We start from the raw sequence: 23,205 nt of genomic DNA on the forward strand, positions 1-23,205 counted from the left end.
CCAAAACATCAAAGTGTCCGACATCCACTGTTTCCATTCTTAAATGGCTCCCCGCAGCAGCTTTATATTTTTGCATGCCAATAACACAAAACATCGTAGTCCTACGTCACCAGTTCGTACAACCCCATAGGGCTGTACCCTTATAGTTTTTTTGGTTTATACATGTCTGATGATGATTTCGAATTACAGTCAACTCTCCATAACTCGATATTGAAGGGACCATCGAGTTAAAGAGGTATCGAATTACAGAACACAAACCAGTGCAACTGCGTTCCAAGGGACCATCGATTTAGCCATGAAAACCAACTTTTACTTTGGTTCTCTTACTCCATATCGAGATGCAGAATATCGAGTAAGGGAGGGTTAACTGTATTTCTTTTTATTAGGATCAGTTTTGCATAGACTCATTTACACTTTTTGAAGGTGAAAGAAATACAGTTGGAAATGTCGGAGCTACACAATCCACTGGTGCTATGCCAACATGTCAACTTGGATTGTTTAAAATGTTGTGTAAGCTCAAGTATGAAATACTAAACTCATTTTTGATATCATACAGTATAGCCAGTATAGATATTTTGACGTAGGACTACGTCTTTGTTTTCTATATTGGGGTGCACTTTAAAAGTACGGAAAATGAGACATGTAACGAAATTAGGGGAGATTTTGAACGTTAATAACTCAGTTGTTTATGAACCAATTATTACGATTTTAGTATCATTCGATCAGAAATGTATCTACGCATCGTTAGTAATATATCCGATAAGTGAATTTTGTTGTTTAACTATTGAAAATTTGATAAATGTTGACCCCTTTCTTATCCAACCAATCACGTTCGAGCACTTTTCGACGGTGTCGCTTCCCACTATAAAAGCAAACGGGTCCCTGCTTCTTCCCTCAGTCTTCTTTTTGCGGTCGGACTGTGAACACGGTCGGGCGAGTCATTCTCGCTTTGCTTTTGCACCCGCGTCACAGTCCAATTTGTGTCGTCGGAAGAGGAAGACGCAAGATTGATTTGCGGCGGCGATGACGATGGCTTGGGCGCTTCTCCGAGCGGCAAACTACTGCTGCTCGGAGAAGCGTCCAAGCCATCGTCGTCGCCGCCGCAAATTTATCCGCGCTCCCAGATTTCGACTCGTCATCGGTGGTCCAGAAGCAAGCCCGTTAGGAACCAGAAACCAGAAGCCCCCAGAGTTGCTGATCCGAGGAGATGCTGCTAATCGAGCGTCGGACTGGTGAAATCGCTTAAGCTTTCAAGAGTGAGCATCGTTTCCTGATTTCGACTTATGCCCGGGGATCCAATACCCGTTGCTGTTGTGCGCCATCCACGTCACGAACCATTCAGCTGATAACATCCCGTAGTGCTATTTATCTGTAACCGTATCGAGGCTAAGAAAGCCATCGGCCCTTATCAGGGCCATAATATGTGTGGAAAAGAGTTGAAGGAATAATATTTCCAACCTTATTACATCTTATATTCCTCAATCAATCTCGCAGCTTCGTACAAAATTTAATTTGTTATGAATAATTGATGGCACGTCAATTTGAGACTATTCGTGGACGCTGCTGCAGTGCCGTCAGGGTGAGTGCTCAAAATTTCATAACGATTGTAAACTAGAGTGGAATTTCCGGCAGTGTCTTTGATTTGCCATATTTTATGAGAACACTTCGATTACGAAAATGATCACATGTAACAAAATTGCGACATGTTTAGAATGCTTTTGAAAAGAAATTCCCATTGAACAATTTTCATAATTTTGGCACCATGGATCAGAAATTTACCTTCATATTATAGAAAACTATTGATTATCAATAGCGAACTATTGAATATTTAGTAATTGTCAACCCTTTCATTCATGTTCAACCAATTTCTCACGCATTATCATTTTTCGCAATTATCAAGTAATTCTAAGTCCAACTCATTATTGGCACATATGCATTTCCCAGATTGGTCGATTAGAAAGAGAAGAGCACGAAGGGGAGGAGCATAATCTGCTAATTTAAGGGTATATAGCATGCTCCCTTCGTTGGATTCGGTTTCATTCCATTTTTGCTTTCGAGCTGGTAAGAGCTTCTCCGAACCTGCTTAGCGAGGAGCACCTCGTAGCCAGAAGCCTGCTGAGCTGTTGATCAGCATCTGGTTTATGAGAATTCGGCTCGTGATAAACTCATCTGTGGTGCAGTCAACAACCAAGCCCGTTAGGCATCATTACTACTATTATTAGACAAATCGAGCTTTCGGCTTGTGGTATCGCACAAGATTTCAAACTTAAGCTAAGCAATCAACTGATAACATCCTGTAGTGCGATTCATCTATGACAGCATCCGAGCTAACAAAGCCTTTGGCTCTTTTCAGGACCACCAAATGTGTGTAAGAGAGATGACAGAGTAATATTTCAGACTTTATTTATCACATTGCCAAGCGATGAATAATATTTCTCTCAAACCATAGGATCAACAAAGCGATGACTGAAGCTTTCATTATAATCCTCGAATAACTTCCTATAGACACATTGCTGTTAAATATTCTTTAATTAGAATTACTTTGATTTTGCTTCAGCATGCTGAACAAGCCTCAATCACTACTGTTCTTTCCAATGCTACCATATATTTCATAGGAGGTTACTAATATAATTTCAAAATGATCATACAACCTGAAGTGAAATTTCACATTTTCATAGATAAATATGACGAATTCATCGGATAAAGATAATGTATATTTGGGACATGATTAAACGTAAACTTGGCTGCAAATCGTCATATGCATGAATATTTACGAAAGTTTCGAGCACTGAAAACAGTATGAAGTCAAAACGAGCAACAAGAACGACATCAAATTCAGTTAAATTAACCATCGTGGTCCTACGTCACCAGTTCGTACAACCCCATAGGGATGTACCCTTATAGTTTTTGCTCATAAAACCGATTATTCTCATATAATGTGCTTATTTCAAGGAAAATTGCCTACATTTAGGCGAATCAGGTAAATTTTCAAAGTTTAGGTTTGCAATAAAATGGTCGAACACTCGAGATGTAAGAATATTGACATCATTTTCAGACGCGGTGTCTCTGGTAGAAAACATTAATATAAAAAATCAGTATAACTAAAACACCCACTAAATTAAAGCTTAGACTTTCCCCTTTCATTTGAGACCGGTTTGGAAATGTTCGATGGGGGTGTCCTGAACATTTTTTTTGATACAGTGTAACCTCCATGAGTCGATATTGAAGGGACCATCGACTCATGGAAATGTCGAGTCATGGAACAGCAATCCTTTGGGAAGCTGCATCTAGGGACCATAATAGTAACCATGAAATTTTGTTTTTAGTATGGTTCCATGAGTCGATATCGACTCATGGAACATCGACTCATGGAGGTATCACTGTATTTCAATAAGAGGTAGGTACCATAGGGTATCTTCTTTCACCAACACACTCAGGAAAATGGACTATCGACATACATAGGAACCACCTGAAAATTCGCCACAATAAATCGGGTTGAAATTCATAGCTTTGCTTTATGAAATCAAAATTTGAAAACAAACAATGTTTTCGCGGCATCCTGGAATCGAACCAGGGACCTTGCGATCAATAGGCCCGTGCTTACACCACGCGCCTATCGACGCCTAGATGTGACTTGAAGCTGAAACGGTACATGAAGCGTTCGTATTGCAATAACCGTTCCACCTTTCATAAGACAAAATGTGTGCATTTCGAAAGTCTAGTTCACAGCGTGTACGAATCGCTTATGCCATATGATGACAAATCAATCGAATCGTAGATGGTCATGACATATATTTCCACGATACAAACTTGTTTTTGTTTTGGCAGTGTTGTCGTTCATTTGGTTATAAATTCAGTAATTAGTGAAATTGTTTACTTTCAATCAAAATTTATGTATTTATACAAAACAAAAATGTTTGTGGACAGTATTTACAATTTTTAATTAAAAAATACTGTGTTAAGAGATTTCAAAGATTTTTAATGAATAACCTTTATTCAGCTTCAGTTATATGCTATCGTCTTAAAATTAAAATATGTTGTTATAAGATATTGCTTTTTACGATTAGTAATAACGAAGCGTTTGTGAAATAAGTGTTTTCATGGATCATTACATTAAAATGGTTTAAAGATTGCGAAAATATCTAAATAGGCATCATTGGTAGGGAAATTGGCCAAGAAGTAATAACGCAGCATTGCTTGAGTTGTCGCGTTCTAAGGTGGTAGGTATAGCGAAGCATTGGTGCTTGTGTCATGTGATAAGTTTATACTTTTATCGCTTGTGGCAACATTTTGGTTTGCTAATTAGAGGTATGTCTGTTATTAATTCAAATAAATATATTACAATTTTACACATATTCATAAATATATATTTACACTGCACTCTGTCAGGGGGCCTGAAACATGAAACCGAAAAAAATCGTTCGGAGGTTTGCGTACTGTGTTTGAAGAAGCAGTGTCTGCAACCGTTAACAGCAAAAGTGGTTAATATTATTGAACAGCACATTCTTCACGACATCAGGATTAAAGCATTGTATTATGCTACAAAAACATGTCGAGCTTGTACGTTTGAGGTTTATTCGTGCAATAACCAAAATAAACCTTCGGATATAGCACTGTACAAATATAAAAACAATTTGGATCTTTTCATTGAAGCAACAGCATTTGTTTGTGTGGAATATGTAATGCTGCGAGAACAACAATCCCCCCAAAACTAAAGGGAAAACGTGGCAGACCCAGTAGTTGGGGTTAATATGCCCATAGGTAGGGTTGTCGTAAAATCTCAATTAATCGATTAGTTGATAATCGATTACAGTACAAGAATGCCGATTATCGATAACGATTAATCGACCAGTATTTTTCGATTAATCGAATTAATCGACATTTTTTCTGTATACATGGGTTCTTACTGCTATAAGGTACAGTTTTTAATATAATGACAATAAGTGTTAGCAGGTTTTTCGTTCCTTAAAGTTTATTTTATTTTTTAGCCCAATGTTCCGTTTCCACTTGCCTGAAATTTAATTGAAAAACAGTTTTGAGAATTGTTTCCAATACATAAATCTATGTAAATACGGATTGACATGCACGATGAAACTCTTCTAATATTTCATATAAATAATCCCATTTTCAAAGCATTAAGATGAGGCTTATAGTTTGGTAAATTGTTTCTCTGTGTTTTTTTTTTTAATCAAAATCAATTTCAGTAAATTATGAGTACATAACTTCGTTGAACCTATGGCCTACATTAATAGTTCTGAAACGAATTCCTTCCTCTCCCATTTTTTCATGATCTATTTAATGGAAATAAAAAAAAAACACATAGAATTGATTCATTTATGGAAAACATCCATGAATCCCGAGCTTTGTAGAAAATTACTGTTTTGCTTCCCTTATTCCTGGAAAATAATTGATTAATTGTAAATTGTAGGGAATAACGTAAAGAACTTCTAAAACAATTCGTATTTATCAGACCATTAAAAATGTTTGCGGAATTGTTTAAGAAATACTAAGGATATTCTGAAATAAATTTCTGCACGATTTTCGAATGAATCTCTGGGCCATTTTTCACGAATTTTCAAATTCTGCCTCTGGAATATTATTTTTACAATTCTGGAAGGTGGAAAACAGCAAAGCTTATTATAGTTTTTACTATTCATCTATTCGTTTTTTCACATTACATCCTAGCTATTCCGGCATACAGCGCGTTTATGGGTATTTATACTACACAATATAACATACAATTTCCTTACGTTACTCATAAAGTTTATAGAATTTTCCCTCACACAAACGCCTTGGAGTCCTGGACAAATGCATCAGTGAATAAAAATGCAAATCCGTTGACCCCTTCTTAACTCTTGACCAGGACTGGTATAGTAGTGAAACTTCTAAGTTCTTTTTTGAACGAAAAGACACCAAACCAGAAGAAAAACAATAAGAAACCAATCAGATTAAAAAACAAAGAGAAACTTGACAGGAAATAGGTGATATATTGGTTTTTCAAAAAATCTGACCAGGAGTTTCTTTAAGAGTATTTTGAAGATTTGTTTTACATTTCTCGTGACATTACCACAAGTGTTACTTATCGTATTATTGAATGCATTTTGTAATGGTTTTCACTACGAATGTCATCTAAATATAAATAAAATTTTACATTCATTCTTCCAAGGATGTCTCCAGAGGAACGTCAAGTATTTTTTCAGAAACTATAAGATTATTTTTTAAAAATAAATCTGGGGGTGAATTCAAAAATATATTCTAAAGTAACTAACTGATAAAACTTTTGTAAATTCTAATCAATTTTTATAATATTCCTATAAAGATGACTGAAAAAACTCCCAATTTTTTTTAAGGAGTATTAGAAGATTTTCTTGATCAATTCCTGAAAAAAAATTCAAACATCCTGCAGGATTTTCTTACAAAAATTAGACAGAATCCTTGAAGATATTTGTGTTTTTTATAATTGCTGTAATATTGGTTTTGTGATTGGTATGAAAAAAGCTTCTAGAGAATCCATGCAGAGTTTATATGAGAAATCACTTGAGTAATGTTTGGAAGATTCACATCTTTGAACAAACTGGAGAAATTAATAGAGGAATTCTTAGATAAGCTTCGAAAAGATATTTTTTGAATAATCCTCGGAGAAATTTATGGAGCAACTCATAGGATTGTTTTTTTTTATATAGAAATCCAAATCAAAATGTCTGGAAACAGAAATATTGTACTCGTAAAAGATATTTAGGCATTGTTTGAAAAATTCCTTAACGAAATTTTTTCAGAATTTGAAAGGAATGTTTGGAAAACAATCCAGGCAAGCAAAAATTCTGGTAAAATTTGCAGATGAATTTACCTATATCTTTGGTAATACAAGAAATTCTTGAGTCTTAAAAGGACAAGTGCTGGTTCATCCACAAAAGCGAACAAAATGAAGTAGCTTTAGTAGCTGCAACTGTCCAATAAGTTTGTTTTGATAGGAATTTTCTAAATAGATTTGGTGAAGGTAGCGTGTACCGTGTGATATCAGCCATAAACTTATGCATACAGAAAAGTACACACTAAACTTTCATCAAACAATTATAGCAGTTTTTCGCTGAACTAAGTGAAAATGTGAAATTTTGGCTACTATCAGGCAGCTTTCGCTAAATTTCAAGAGAATATAAGGATTATGCAATTTGCAAATTTTAGGGGAGTAGAATGGTAGAATTCTTGGATATATTTATTTATGATCCTTTGTTAAGGTTATATATTACTTAAACAAAAATTTCATATCATGCATTTAAGGGGGAAAATGGCAATTGCAGCAGGAATTCCACCAGGGACTCTTTTAGGAATTCCGCTAGGGATGCTACCGATAAATAATACGGATTCTACTACGAATTCCTCCAGAAATTCTATAAGGGATTTCTCCCATAATTTCACCATAACTCATGCTTCCAAAGATTCCTCCTAAACATATTTTGAAATTATTTCAAAAACGCTTTCAAAGATTCCTCCATGCATTCTACAAGGATTTGTTCCAGTTATTTTTTCAGTGATTCTTCATGAATTTTCTTCCAGGCTCCTTCAGGATTTCTTACAGAGATTTCTCCCAGAATTTCCCTTAAGATTCCTCATGGATTTCCTTGACAAAAATATCTCAAGGATTCCTTCATGGATTGCATTAAAAATTCTCATGAGATTCCTCCAGTAAAACTTCCAAGGAGTACTCATAAAACCCCCTTCAGAGATGCATCCACGATTTTTTCAAGAAATTTCTTTTGGAAATATTCCAGGGATTTCTTCAGAGATTATTCCAGATTTTGTTTCATAAATTCTCAGGAGCATTTTCCAGTTATTTCCTGTGGGATTTATTTAAGAGAGTCTGCCAAGAATTCCACTAGGCATGTTTTGTCACAGAGTTCTTAGGAATAATGCTTGTTTGTTTTTCGATGCTATAGATTTTCATCGGCTAAAATATTAACGTCCCATAAAAAAATATAAAATTTCCATAAAAAATGCAAAATTTGCCAGTAAAGAATCAAGGGTAAAATCAACAGAAAAGTTAAAAATTTCCATAAAAAAAATTAAGAAGTGCATAGAAAAAACAAAATTTTCCATAAATAAAAAAATTTTGAGCAATAAATAGATTCAAAAGTGCAGTAGAATCGACAATAAAATCACTAAAAAATATCGAATTTTACATTTAAAAACCTCAAAATGTCCCTATTTTCTTCACAAAAAGCAAGAAATAATTATAAATTTTCCACAAAAAAAGCCAAAATTTGCAATAAATAAATAATAATTCGCCCACAATAAATCAAAAATTTCATTTCAAAAAATCAAAAAGAGCAATAGCAGTAAATGCAAAGTGCCAATAAACAAACCTAACTGAGCAATTCAAAATAAAAATCAATACATGAAAATGTTGTAGAAAATTCCAATATTTAAGTAAAACTTTCCATAAAAATAACGTAATTTTCCAATAATGAGTAATAATGTGTGTTTTTTTTTGTATGATAGGTTTCTCTACTTAGCTAGTGGCGAGTGATTTTAAACATAATACGGACTCATAATACGGAAATTCACTTTCATCTTTGGTGTTACTGCCCACAGCAGTTGCAGAAATGTGTATACTTCGATTGATGAGTTTTTTCCTAAATATTTTTTTTTATTTGCATACGAACATAACGCTTTTTAAAGTATCTTCTAATAGGTTCATTTTTAGATCTAATGGGTTGTCTCAGTACTACAAATATGGTTAAGAATGCTGTAACGCTACTTTTGTACCTCATCACCCACTTCATGCAACTACGTCAGTGGTCAAACAACACTTAGCGCGCTCGGCAAAGTTCCAACATGCCGCATAAAGTGTTGCCACAAATGATGCTTAGTTTGTAAGCACCATTTCCCTGGCTGGTGGGGCATGAGAGCATAAGCTTCTACCATCAATTTAGTTGGACATAACCAAAGCAGTGACATAAGTGTTCCTAATATTGGAAGATTAGATATCCCATGTTCCATGTTTCATTTCAACTTTGCCGAAATAATTAAAATTGTAGCGCCTAACGATGGGGTGTAATAAAAAACATTTTTTGTGATTTTTCGAAACCTCGCCTCCCCTCCATGTATGATTTTTTGTATGAAACATTATTTTTTTCTATATGGCAAGAAATATTTTTTCAAGGCCAATCTCTGCGCTCTCCCCTCCCCTAAATTCTTACGTAATTAATTATCGAACTCTAAAATGCAATTACTACATCTACATACGACGACTAATTAGCTCCAATTGTGAAAACAATGCTTCAGTTTGACTGAAAATTTATGAAATCCATTACACACATTATTACTCATTATTGGAAAATTACGTTATTTTTATGGAAAGTTTTACTTAAATATTGGAATTTTCTATAACATTTTCATGTATTGATTGTCATTTTGAATTGCTCAGTTGGGTTTGTTTATTGCAACTTTGCATTTACTGCTATTGCTCTTTTTGATTTTTTGAATGGAAATTTATGATTTATTGTGGGCGAATTATTATTTATTTATTGCAAATTTTGGCTTTTTTTGTGGAAAATTTATAATTATTTCTTGCTTTTTGTGAAGAAAATAGGGACATTTTGAGGTTTTTAAATGTAAAATTCGATATTTTTTAGTGAGATTATTGTCGATTCTACTGCACTTTTGAATCTATTTATTGCTCAATTTTTTTTTATTTATGGAAAATTTTGTTTTTTCTATGCACTTCTTAATTTTTTTATGGAAATTTTTAACTTTTCTGTTGATTTTACCCTTGATTCTTTACTGGCAAATTTTGCATTTTTTATGGAAATTTTATATTTTTCTATGGAACGATTAATTGTCTGCCGATTTTCATCTTCGGATTTTATTATGAATTCCTTCTTGGATTTTCCTGTGGTTCTTTCAAGAGTTCCTCCAGAAATTTCTTTAGGAATTTACAATAAGAAAAATTCTCTCAGAGTTTCTGTTGCACCAGGATTTACTAAAAGCAGATTTAGGCAAAAAAGAGACTATCGAATAACATGAATGCTTTAGAAACCTAAAATAAAATATGAACTTTTTACAGGCTTACTTTAAAATAGTTACCAAGACAAAAAAAAAAGGTCTGCTCTGCTTCGAAATGTACTATTTTTTAATACCTGTTGTAATTTTTGCTATTTTCGAACCAAGTTTTTTTTTAATTTTGTAGAATAGGCGAAAAATCTTTTTTGTTAACAAATTGAAGTGTTCTAAACCATGTTATATATGCTCATGAACAACACCCAACTGGAACTATGAACTGAACTTTCCTTTATAAACTTGGCAATCTTAAGTTTTTCTTTCTTGCCTTAACATGTTTATACTGATCTCAAAAAAAAAATAAAAAAAAATAAAAGAATGAACCGAAAATTGTTTTGATTGAAAATATTGAGTGCCACAAAAAGGACATATTACTGATTCAGAATAATTTCCCTGATTGTGGCCGAAAACCCCTGAGAATTCCAGGTTTTTCCAGGCAGTACGCACCCTGTCATTATGGGACAATTCGACTTGTTTTTCTTTTTTCAAATTTTACCGAACAAATCATGTAGTCTCGTTAGTGTAGCTGATAGATCATAGATAAACTCAAATTCAACAAAAAATTAGAATGGACTGACTTGTGATTCACGGCAGTATAGGACGGACTGTGTTTATCAAATAAAAATCTCGCACCGATGATCTTGAGAAATTACAATTGGGATTCAATGCACAGAGAATATCATGAATAACTGCGAGATGCACATCCGTGGTTTTATGGTTTTCTGTGCATTAAATTTTCGTACACAACACAGTGTTATACAGAAAAAAAACATCACCATAGTTTGAATTGGACATTTCTCTAGCAAAAATCGACAAATTATCGACGTGTTAATCGATTATCTCGATTATTGAGTGAGCCAGGTATCGATGAAAAAATAATCGATTAGTAAGTTGATTAATCGATTAATAGAAATAATCGATTAATTTGCGACAACCCTAGGCGTAACCTGTAGTGGTGGTATCACATTTTGACACTTTTTGCTTAATAGTGTAGAACTAGCCCTCGTGTGTTAAAATACACTCAAATAAAGATTAAAAAAAAAAAAAAAAACTTTTTGCTTAAAGCCGCGTCATAATTTATATGGCATAGTCGCAGTAATATCTTGGATGTGATCCAACGGACATTCAGCGTTATTGATAGAATTGATGCCCATTTCAAATAATTATTCTATTCGAAGTGGACATTAATACTATTGGTGACGATCAGTTTGCCTTTTGCTAACCTGAATGATCCGTAGCCACACTTACTATTAGCTAGACACATCGTTATCATGTACTACGTAGGGAATATTACTCTGAGGAAAAGGACTAGTAGATTCACTGAGTAGTAGAAATAAGTGGCGACAATCTTATTTTAATATGGTTTTTAAATTGCCATTATAAGAAATACCTCTTTTGTAACAATGGTATAAATAATATAATTCCAGCTTTTTTTCGCAAAATGTACAAGAAGAAAGTACGCATTGTGAAGCATTGCATTTGCAACCGAAAAGTGAATCTTGTAGGAGACTGTAATAGAAGCCTAAGGTTACTTTAATCTTAAATGTTCACTATAAAAATGACCATGGAAAGTAAGACGCTGAGATCGACCATTAGGGAACACATGCTAATTTCGAGAAAATGTTGAACAGCCAAGGAAAATGACCTTTTTTTTAAGGATATATGAACGTAATGACCAATAAATACTTTTAACAACAAAAAATGAAATTAACTAGAACTACTACTAAACAGCCTAATTTTGTTAAGACTTGACAACAATTGACATTTAAGCCTCTAATCTGACGTAAAAGACAGGAGTAATCAGAATAGCACTTAAATGACAAATTATTGAAAACCATTTTGCCTAGATAGTATTAGTAATGACAGTACTACACTACTATTTCAAACAAACTCTGATGGAGCTGCTGATTATCACAATGCTTCCTTTTCTTGGAAGCAAGGGAATATGGGTATTTTTCAAAAACTACCACGTCACAATACTAATAAAAAAACAGTGTTCATGTGGGCACCATAGCCTAGTCCGTCTGAGTATTGACCCTGGTAGAGGGGAAACTTGGCAAAAGCCAGACCGAGGGTTCAGCCTTGACAAGTTAAGCTGTCAGGCAGCTCCAACTAAATACCATACAAAAAAAAAAGGGTTTCTATGGAATAAACAGATAATGTAACTTTCCAAGATAATATGTCAATTATAACAAATCTCATTCTATAACTTTTTCATACTGCTGAAGTAACTTAGCAAAAATCAAAATTTAGGTTGACTAGCCGGATAAAAACGTATCATTCAATTAATTGAATAAACCATTCATGTACAATATAACGTATAGGATACAATACAGCGCATTGTAATTGAATGTCGAAGCAACATTATTCTTGTTTGGATATACAATTCAAAAACAATCTAATATATTGTAACAGAACACTGTATTGTTTTTAATTGGTTTTATACCTTACAATTTTGGTCAAATTCCTATTTTCGCGTAAAACAACTCTTACTTTTTTCTATGTAGCTTTGCTGAAAGAAGTAAACAAAACAAATTCAGAAAGCAATAAATGTTGGGTGAAAAATATTCAAAACGTAAAAATAAGTAGTTTTTTAGAAGACACTTGACATTAGCTGTAACAACGAATGCAACCATGATAAATATCTTTACTTCTGTAAAGTTAAAATTATTTTGCCAAATTTGACACGAACCGGTATGTTGGCAGACAATCCATACAAAATACAAATTCTATACACCACTCATTGAAATACAGTTTGTTGAATTGTTTTTGTATTGTACAAAAATACACGAATTGCTAATCAAGACAATACATGAAAAATATATCGTATTGTATTTTCAAAATGTGTGTATGAGAAAATATCTAGATTTGTATTGTTACTATGCTTAACCACCCATACATTATATTGCAAAAATCTCATATACCATACAGTGAACAGTTCAAAACAATATATTGTACTGTAACTGTATTGTCATTTCACAATATACTGTATTGTTTTTCCAATATATTGAATGGTACTGTTCCAATACGTTTTATTGTTTTTGTACTGTATTTTTTATCCGGGAAGTTACGGTTTTGCTAGGGTTTTTTTTTAAATCCTTATAACATATAAGTGGATGAAAAAACCGAATTTAGTACTATACCATTTAATTCCACTAGAGTTTGTATCCTTTGACAGATACGCGTGTTTCGACCTCAACTGTAAGGCCGTCTTCAGTGTCGTGGACTCGAGTCTAGTACATGACACTGAAGACGGCCTTACAGTTGAGGTCGAAACACGCGTATCTGTCAAAGGATACAAACTCTAGAGGAATTAAATGGTATAGTACTAAATTCGGCTTTTTCATCTACTTATAGGTATTCTACTAAACAGCTCTAAGATTTATTATTTCAAGTATGGTAAAAAATAAGTCATAATATAAAAGCAATTTGCTTCAGACATTCAAAAAGTCATTAAAACTCTAGAACAAAAGAAACGAATTAACACCATTGAAGGTATACCGACATGTTAAAAGTTAATTACTTATTGCCTTATTGACTGAATCTTTGATGTACTGTCCAATTTGTTTTCTTAGCGTTAAAACTTTGCAACTAGACGAATAAAAATGTGTGTTTTTTACTTAGTAAATTGGTGTTTTTTCATGGTGGCTGTTTGGGCACGTCAGGAGTTAATCATCAATGTTAACTTCCTTTTCCCGATCAGCCTAGATAGCCGCGTAGTGTCGGTAGCGGTTGTTTCAACTGGCTAAGAATTAACACTACGGACTGCCTGTTCCGGTGGTAAAAGTCCACCTCACAGGTGACCCCTAATTCATACGGCTTTAAGCTTACCGTGCCAAAGAATGAATGGTTAGGGGGGTCTAAATAAAACCTAGCCGCAAACGGAGCCTGTGGAGTTCCAGGGCGCCCTCTACAGTATTATGCCCTTCCTGTGCTACCCGGAGCAATGGTGCAGGTGACCTTGTGTTTCTCCGAGATAATCGGCTGCCCTTCTTCAGTCTCAAGCCTGAGGCTAAATAAGGGTGGGATTATTAAAACATTGTAATTTAGTTTAAATTTTCACCTCTATGGTTTCGCATTATGCGTTTTATGCAGTGTAATCTGTGCTTTTCGCCTTTGGCGACTTTTAAGAGCTACCGATCTGGTTTTTGTTCGCTGCTGATCTTTTTCGTTCTGAGATGGCGAAAAGCTTAATCCTGCCTAGTTTGGGTAGTGGCTACGGCTAGGATAGCTTAGTTAGATCAATCTCCAGCATAAAATGTCAGCAACGATCAATCTTTGTAGACTCATGCAAATGGTACAGCTCAAGTGGCGGTAGTTCAAAAACCTTACTTTTGTGAACTTTTATCTAGGTAACCTAGTGGACCCAGTTTTTGCTACTTTCAGAAACATGAAATGGCATACTCGCGTGCCATGCCTCGTGCATACGTGCTCGTGAATAGCGCTGACGTCGCTACACTCATTTCTGAGTTAACAACCAGAGATGTATGTGCTGTCACAATTGATATTTCTATATGTGACCTCAATAGGAAATACGTCTTTCGTTTTGTGGTGTATTTACCACATGATGAACCATCCCCAATGGATGATTTCAAACGAGTTATCGTTCACTGTCTATGAAAAGGCCTTCTGCTGATTGTGGGCAGTGATGCTGATACTCATCACATCATCTGGAGCAGCTCAGATATCAATTTGAGAAGCTCCAGTCTGATGGAATGCTTAAGTAGTTCTAATCTTGGATTACTTATTGTAGGAAATCGCCTACATCTCTATATGAACATAAGAATGTAAATTCGCAGACTATGCATTTGTTATACTCCACAAACTGTGAATTGGTTGTGACCAAATTCCATGGATTTTCTCCGTCCATTGGAAATCCTAGTGATTTGGATGTTCCCACTTCCGGTGAATTGGGACACAATTGTCCTTGCTTTGAGTGATCTCAAAATTGCTTGTCACTTTGCTTATAGAAAATGTTCCCCACAACTCCCTTCGCGGGACGAGTGGATGTCTGTACATTACTGAGCCACTCCAAAGGTGGCTGAGTATTTAACAAATCTGTCAAAGCAGAATTGCAGTCGCTTGGTTACAACCTTAACTGGCCACTGCTGACTCAACTATCACATGGCAAATATTCAGTGTGTTGATACATTTGTGTGTGATAGTTGTGATTCCGATTATGGAACTTCTTATCACCTGATATGTAACTGTCAAGTTCTCGCGTAATGGCGATTCCAATTACTTGGTAAACACTTATTAGGTGAAACTGATTTCAGTAACCTGAATCTTCAGGACCTTCTGTTATTCTTAACCCGCTGTGGTAATGAGCTATAGGCTCTCTTTACGCTCATGCGTTTTGCAGTGCCCTTTTTAGGGCGCTGTTCGAACCCATTGTGGTATGGAGCTACATGCTCTTAATTCGCTTATGCGATTTTCCCTCTTCAAGGGACCCCACTCCTATTTCCTCCCATCTTCCCCTTCCCTTTCCTCTCCCATCGGGTAGATGATGAAATAGGCTCAAACATGGCGATGGCACAAATCTCCCAAATGGCGGGGAACGTGCCTCTGGAGCCGGCCTTCTGATACCTTCTGATACCTGATGGTAAAAAATAAGTCATAATATAAAAGCAATTTGCTTCAGACATTCAAAAAGTCATTAAAACTCTAGAACAAAAGAAACGAATTAACACCATTGAAGGTATACCGACATGTTAAAAGTTAATTACTTATTGCCTTATTGACTGAATCTTTGATGTACTGTCCAATTTGTTTTCTTAGCGTTAAAACTTTGCAACTAGACGAATAAAAATGTGTGTTTTTTACTTAGTAAATTGGTGTTTTCATGAAAATAATCACTCGTTTATTTTCTTTTCCATAAAGCTTTCCTATTTTATCAAATAAGGCTTATACAAACTTCAATCAAATATATATATACAAACTTCAATAACATTTGAAGAGTGGAACTGAAGCTAAGAAAAATGACACAGGATATCGAATTTTCCAAGTTTAGTCCGTAAGTTATAAGTCGAAATATTGTTTGTTGAAAAATGTTACTCGTTATTGATCTTGTTCATGTGATATTACTTGTGGTTCTCGGTGATAGATCTGTGACAGATTTAAGAATATCAAAATTACATCAAATTTTGAAGCTGGATTCAGATTTGGAAAAAAAATATCAAAACTATTATCAATATGTTATAGAGAGCAAAATTTTATCATTTTGATACGATTTTGACATTATATTTGGTGATCCAAATCCAGTTAATTTAGTTCATGGAAGGTTCGTTATTGTAAGTGAATCAGGGATTTTTCGGCTGAAATATGTAACGGCTTACACTGAACGATAAATTTATTTATTTTCCTTTGTGTATAATTTACTCATTCCTAACAGATGATTCAAATTCTGTACAATTTAATATAGTTACTCTTCTATAGCATATCCAGTTTTTGTTTTCGCATGGTTGAAATCAAATTTCTCTATTAGTGTCAAATAATCCTTATTTCCGAAATTAGTTTTCCCAAACAACTGCTAAATTACAGTGGCCCAATTTCATATTCGTACAGGATACTGATTCCACATCAAGTTAGTAAAAAACTATTAAATGAAGTATTGAGCTACAAATACTTTATCCATATTGAAGGTAATAGGTGTCATCTATTGTTTGCCAATCACAAAATGTTTCCATTTACATTCATATTGGGTTAATAAAAAAGTATTGAATTGATGTCTAAAATTCACCCAATTCCATATTCGTACACCTACCAAAATTCAAACGCACAACGTTCAAAACTAAATTTAGAAGCTCTATTTAATTACTGAAGGGCTTTATTATGATGTTCAGATGTAGTGAAATACATTTGGACAATTTATTAGAGGATATATATAAAATTTAGGTAAAATTATGATAAATGCCAGTTTTCCAATGATTTTTGCTATAAAATCCAATAATTCGAACAATATCGTTTATTTTTGTCATTGGATCCAATCTATAGATTATACTCGTAAGCTCTGATAGAAATTTAGTTAAAATATATATACTTTACAGAAATCATAAACAGTTTTTATCCCTTTTGAGTTCAGAAAATTGTTGTGCCATAAGTTCAAAACTCTTCTAAAATGATATTTTTAATCAATGTAAACCAAATTTTCATTCTAAACAATAGGTAAATGATAATTTTGAATTTGTCTGTAAAAATAATTTGAACTACGAACTTCGTTTTACAATAAAGTACCCTAAACTACGCTGTACATACCTCCACATAATTGATGTCATCGTAATATTCAATTATCTTTGAAATAATATTTAAATTATATTCAAAATAGCATTCTATTTTGCAATTTATTGATTTTATAAGAAAAATACAAAATTACTTGAATGAGCAGAGAGCATTGATACACTATTTAATAGAATATATCCTGTTGTTTTCATCATTTTAAAAACACGTTTGTTTTGCGGTTATGGCAATAATATTTATTCTATAAATCTCTATAATCATGTTTGGTAGTAAAATGTAAATTAAAATGATAACTACGCAATGTTTTGATAGGAACATTAACTATGGATTATGTATATACATTTAGGAGCCAAACATAAAGAAATTGACTAAAATTTTTGGTTTTGGATTTGTTATAAATATTATATTACCTAAGATTCAAAAGTATAAGTTGTCGATATCCACTCTTAGCTACTCTAAAACTGATTATAATTTTTTGAAACTTGTGCAATATTCGCAGTCATCATTCTTAAGGAAGTGATGTTGAAAAAAATGCAATTTATTGTTCGACTTACCGAATATTTTAGCATAAAACATGGGAAAACTGGTATTTTCCTTAAATTTACTTAAGTTTCAAATATATCCGTTTATAAATTTTCCAAATGTATTCTATTGCATCTGAACAACAAAACGAAGTGCTTAAGTAGTCATCTAGTCCATTAAAAATAAGTTTTGAATGCTGTATATTTCTTTTTTGTTAGGTGTACGAATATGGAATTGGGTCAATTATAGACACAATCTCAATACTTTTCCATTATTCCAAAGATTTAAGCAAATGAATACAGTTTGTCATTGCCAAACAATAGATGACACCTATAACCTTCATTATTGATAAAGTATATCGAAGTCCATGCACCATTTAATAGTTTTATACCAACTTGATATGAAAACAGTGGCCCGTACGAAAATGAAATTGAGCCACTGTATAGCCAACTGCAGGTTGGTAAACACATACAAAAAAGTCTGCTCTCATTCGAAGGCCCATCGCAGAAAGAGGAGGTGCAAAGTGGTGTCTTTTGAGACTCTATGCTAGGATTAAATAAAGAATATTACGCCGAAGAGAGCGCCGATACAAATCAAACAATACGTAACTACGTAGGAAACAAGGTGTCTCGATTGGATCTACTAGAAGCGCACCGGTGCCCAGCAGCCGGTCGTTTCGTCTCGCCTAAAGTAGTGCGGGTTGTTATTCCGGAACACCGTGACCGCCGGGAATTGGTTGTCCTGGATGTATCTAAGTGTGGCACGGACCTGAGAGAAGGGATGAAAGTTTTAGCTTGAATTCAGTTAACAGTGAACAGCAGTATGCTTTATGGCAACTGGGTGCATGTCTCGGCTTAATGCCACGATAACTCACTTGCATAGCAAAGTGGGGTGGTTCAACTTCGGGACTAGTGGATAGATGTTGAAGGATGAACTCGTCGCTCTGCGACAGCCAAAGGTCCACCCCGCGCAGTGGATCGTAGTTGAACGGGCCGATTCGGAGCATTCCGACCGTTGAGTCGTAGATGTCGAGCACCTGAAATACAAAATATCATTAATAGAAGGTATGGGGATTATTTGTGATGAGATCGTTACCTGATGGCCCCCAGTGAAGTGTCGTGCCATGCGCAGCTGAAGATCGGGCCCCTTGTCTGGGAATGTGGCCGGGAATATTTCTCCGGTTTTGACGTTCACTCCGATCCCGTAGATGATTGGCCAGTTGAGATCCCCCCGGAGGATGGTGTTCAACTCGCCGACGCAGGCCTGCGTCAAATCGATCTCCAGTGGGTGCTTGTGGAACGATTCTGAAATGGGAAGAGTTTGAAACGCTTTAGAAAGAAGAGCATTAACAGTTCAGAATGAAGGAATTTTGTTCTGTCGGAATTTGAGACAAAACGGTATGTCGCTATATACTGCTTTCATTGCTGTTTCGTTGGAAAACTTTTTTCGCATGGCATTAAAGCTCCCGGAAGACTACCGAAAAAAAAAATCCTAAATTTATTTTTGAAGTCACACTCATCCAATGCCGAAAGTTATCGGATTCTTAGATATCTCATGGTCTTATCCACTGGTGTACTAAACCAGCTCGGTCGAAGAATTTTGACACTAGAGCGGGTCCAGATCACGTGGCGACCATACGGGAGCGTGCCCCGCTCAAGTGTCACAATTCTCAGACCGAGCAAATTTAGTACACCGGTGGATTAGACCATTCTCTCAGAATCAGTATCATATCAAACGACATAATTCACTGTCACAATCGCTTTAACCGCCTCCATAGCAGAGCCAAGACGACGATGGAACTAGATCGTTGATTGGAGTCAATTTTTTGATTTAATTATTTTCTAATTGACCTTCACCGGAGCAAGCGCAGTGTGCGAGAGATGGACCGCGGCACCCAGTTTTGCTCACTCGTGGCCTTTTTCTCCGCTATACAGAACATTTGAATGAACTGAACGATGAAGATTTAATTAAGTGCCCCCCTGCGTCGTCGCAGTCTTTGGCGTGGTCACCAAGCGTTGATTGACCGACCATCCATTACCAGAGACCATGGGCGTAGCCAGGATTTCTGTCAGGGGGGAAGCGATCTCTAAAGTTAATTCACGACTTTCACGCAAAACGATCATTGTATAGGTACAACTTTGCACCCCTTTTTCGTGAACGTTAAATTATGCAGGAAATTTACCCTGGTTTTGCTTTCACTGAAAATAAAGTGGAGCCCGAATCGCATCTTGATTCAAATTGTTGACCAACTATGTAACGGCCATCAAACGCATTGGAAAATGCCGGATTGGAAAAAGTCTGAAGATTCTATTAGTAGGAGGATCAGTTTGGCAATGTCCAAGCCTGCTTCTGAAATGTAATATAAATATTTCATACAGTTCCTCCGAGAATTCCTTTAGGAAGATTCCACCAGTATTTACAGATTATTTCTGAATGTCTGCAGGCATCTCTCAAATATTCCTCCAATGAACCTGACAGAAAACCTTCCAAGAAAATGTCTAGAGATTCCTGTAGAGATTTTTAAGGATTTGTTTTAAATTTCCCTTTTTGTATTATTCAACGAGTTCTTCACGAAACTCCTAAATGTATGCTATAAAATTGATTGCTTTAATTACATAACGCATTAGTTTGTAAGATTTAGAACTGTGGTTTTCAACCCTGTTTGTCTCCTTCTACCCTTTTAAAAATTTCATAACCATCATTCTCTCCACGAAATTGATATCTTTATTTTGAATGTATGAATATTATCTATTTAATTACTTGGAACTATGATAAATTTCTACTCATTTTGTAACAAATTAGTGTATGGTTTTGGGAAGAACCGTAAAAATGTTTAGAAAACTTTATAGGCGCCGTCCACTAATTACGTAACGCTCTAGGGGGAGGCAGAGTAGGCTCAAGTGTTACAGCTCGTATAAAAATTTAAAAGTTTTCGTACAAAAAGCGTTACAGAAGGAGGGGGAGGAGATTACGTAATAAATGGACGCTGCCATACCGATAAAATAATTGATACTGCATACACTGGGTGTTCAATAAGTTCGAACACAACTTTCTATGATTGTGTAGGTGCGCACCACGTTCTTCTTCTTTTTCTTGGCATTACGTCCTCACTAGGACAGAGCCTGCTTCTCAGCTTAGTGTTCTTATGAGCACTTCCACAGTTATTAACTGAGTATTAATGATTTCCTCTCACCCCAGTCTAAGGCATAGATCCTCCGATCACGTCTTCCTTCGGAAGGGAAGTAGAGCCGTTGGTCCCGGCCCGTGTGTTGATGGGTTCGATATGTAGGGTCCCAGGTGAGGCCTAGTACCAGAAATATGCGGACGTAAAACTACAACCGATGCCAAAAGGTGTCGGTTGGACAGAAAAAGAGAAGAAGAAGAAAGTTGTAAGCGACTCAGTGACATATTCCGGCATTTGAAATCCCACGGGTTAAAGCGGAATTTCATTTTTTTTATTAGTATCATTTTAAACATTACATTCATTTCTCATATCTAGGTGTTCTGTGTTATTAGACAACACTATCATCCTAATTTGGTTAAACAAATTTAAGATTTTATTACCATTTTGTTAACAACATATTACATTTCATTTGCCGTAGCAGATCAGATTTTTTACAGGTGAGTTGATTTCACCTGCTTATAAGAGAAAAAAAAACGCTTTGAATATTCTTAACCTAACTTAACCAAAACATATAACGCATTAATCGTGGCAATAGAAGATTGTTACGATTTTTGCCTGAAATTATTAATTATTTTATTTGACATTTGTGCCAATGTTTCAACATTGGATATTCTATGTAACTCATTGGTACTATACCAGGGAGGAAGCTTCAGAATCATTTTCAAAATTTTATTTTGAATTCTCTGCAGAGCTTTCTTTCTGGTATTACAACAGCTAGTCCATATTGGTACAGCATACAACATGGCTGGCCTGAAAATTTGTTTGAATATCAAAAGCTTGTTCTTAAGACAGAGTTTTGATTTTCTATTAATAAGTGGATAGAGACATTTTACATATTTGTTACATTTGGCTTGAATCCCCTCAATGTGATCTTTGAAAGTTAAATTCTTATCTAGCATGAGCCCTAGATACTTAACTTCATCTGACCACTTATCACTTATCAAGGTTTCAAGGTCAGATGTGAAAATATTGTATAATATTGGTCCCAAAATGCTGCCTTGAGGAACACCACACCAGCTCTTACAGGAAGTCTTTCAGATTTGGAGTTCTGATAATTAACCTGAAGTGTACGATTTGACAGATAGCTTTGAATTATTCTAACAATGTATGTTGGAAAATTAAAGTTTTTTAATTTTACGATCAAACCTTCATGCCAAACACTGTCGAATGCTTTTTCTATGTCTAGAAGAGCAAGACCAGTAGAATAGCCTTCAGATTTCTTGGAACGGATTAAATTTGTTACACGTAAGAGTTGATGAGTGGCGGAATCCAAACTGTTCATTGGCAAAAATTGAATTTTCGTTGATGTGGACCATCATTCTGTTCAAAATGGCCTTTTCAAAAAGTTTACTGATGGAGGAAAGCAAACTGATTGGACGATAGCTAGAAGCTTCTGCAGGATTTTTGTTTGATTTTAAAATTGGAACAACCTTAGCATTTTTCCATTTGTCAGGAAAATATGCTAATTGAAAACATTTGTTAAATATATCAACTAAAAATGATAAGCTACTTTCTGGAAGTTTCTTGATGAGGATGTAGAAAATTCCATCATCGCTAGGAGCTTTCATATTTTTGAATTTTTTTTAAAATAGAAGTGAGAATCTTCCAAATCAGTCACACAGGCATTTTCGAAAACGTTCTCTTGATTGAGAATATTTTCGAAGTCCTGAATAACTTGATTTTCAATTGGACTAGTAAGTCCTAAATTAAAATTGTGCGCACTTTCAAACTGCATAGCAAGTTTTTGAGCTTTTTCGCAATTAGTTAGTAATCATTTGTTTTCCTCTTTCAATGCCGGTATTGGCTTCTGAGTTTTTTTTTCAAAATTTTAGATAATTTCTAAAAGGGCTTAGAGCCAGGGTCCAATTGAGAAATCTTATTTTCAAAATTTTTGTTTTGGCACCGACGGCACTGAGTAATTTCCTCCAGGTTCCTAGAAATGTTCCCACGTCACACGGATATCGAAAATAAGTTTTGCTTTTTTTTAGAGCTTCAATATTATTTAGTTCTTTTTTGTTAAAGTGAACTAAATAATATTCTTGAGAAAGCCCTTTCCGAACAATGCCAGATTGGATTCTCTTTTTCATAATGATTACTTGGACTGGGGAAAATCCAAGTAAATCATTTATTCCATTTTTGGTCTCTTCATGTGACTTATAGTCACTAGAGAGACCTTTCAAGACAACTTTGAACAAACGTTCAGTTTT

General features: G+C 34.9%; 1 protein-coding gene across 2 annotated transcripts in view; it reads right to left on the reverse strand.

The window, feature by feature from the left end:
• Positions 1-18,209: 18,209 nt before the first annotated feature.
• The window catches only part of LOC5565729 (protein N-terminal asparagine amidohydrolase), a 162,367-nt gene continuing 157,371 nt past the window's right edge, over positions 18,210-23,205 (reverse strand). For both annotated transcript variants that reach the window (XM_021855323.1, XM_021855324.1), the window contains exons 6-8: positions 18,910-19,118; positions 18,689-18,850; positions 18,210-18,582 (exon numbers count right to left, since the gene is read on the reverse strand). In XM_021855323.1, coding sequence (XP_021711015.1) covers positions 18,457-18,582; positions 18,689-18,850; positions 18,910-19,118 — 497 coding nt within the window. In that variant the 3' untranslated portion in view covers positions 18,210-18,456. The remainder of the gene's footprint in view (positions 18,583-18,688; positions 18,851-18,909; positions 19,119-23,205) is intronic.

This window comes from Aedes aegypti, chromosome 3 (genome assembly GCF_002204515.2).
Source record: "Aedes aegypti strain LVP_AGWG chromosome 3, AaegL5.0 Primary Assembly, whole genome shotgun sequence".
NCBI lineage: Eukaryota > Metazoa > Arthropoda > Insecta > Diptera > Culicidae > Aedes > Aedes aegypti.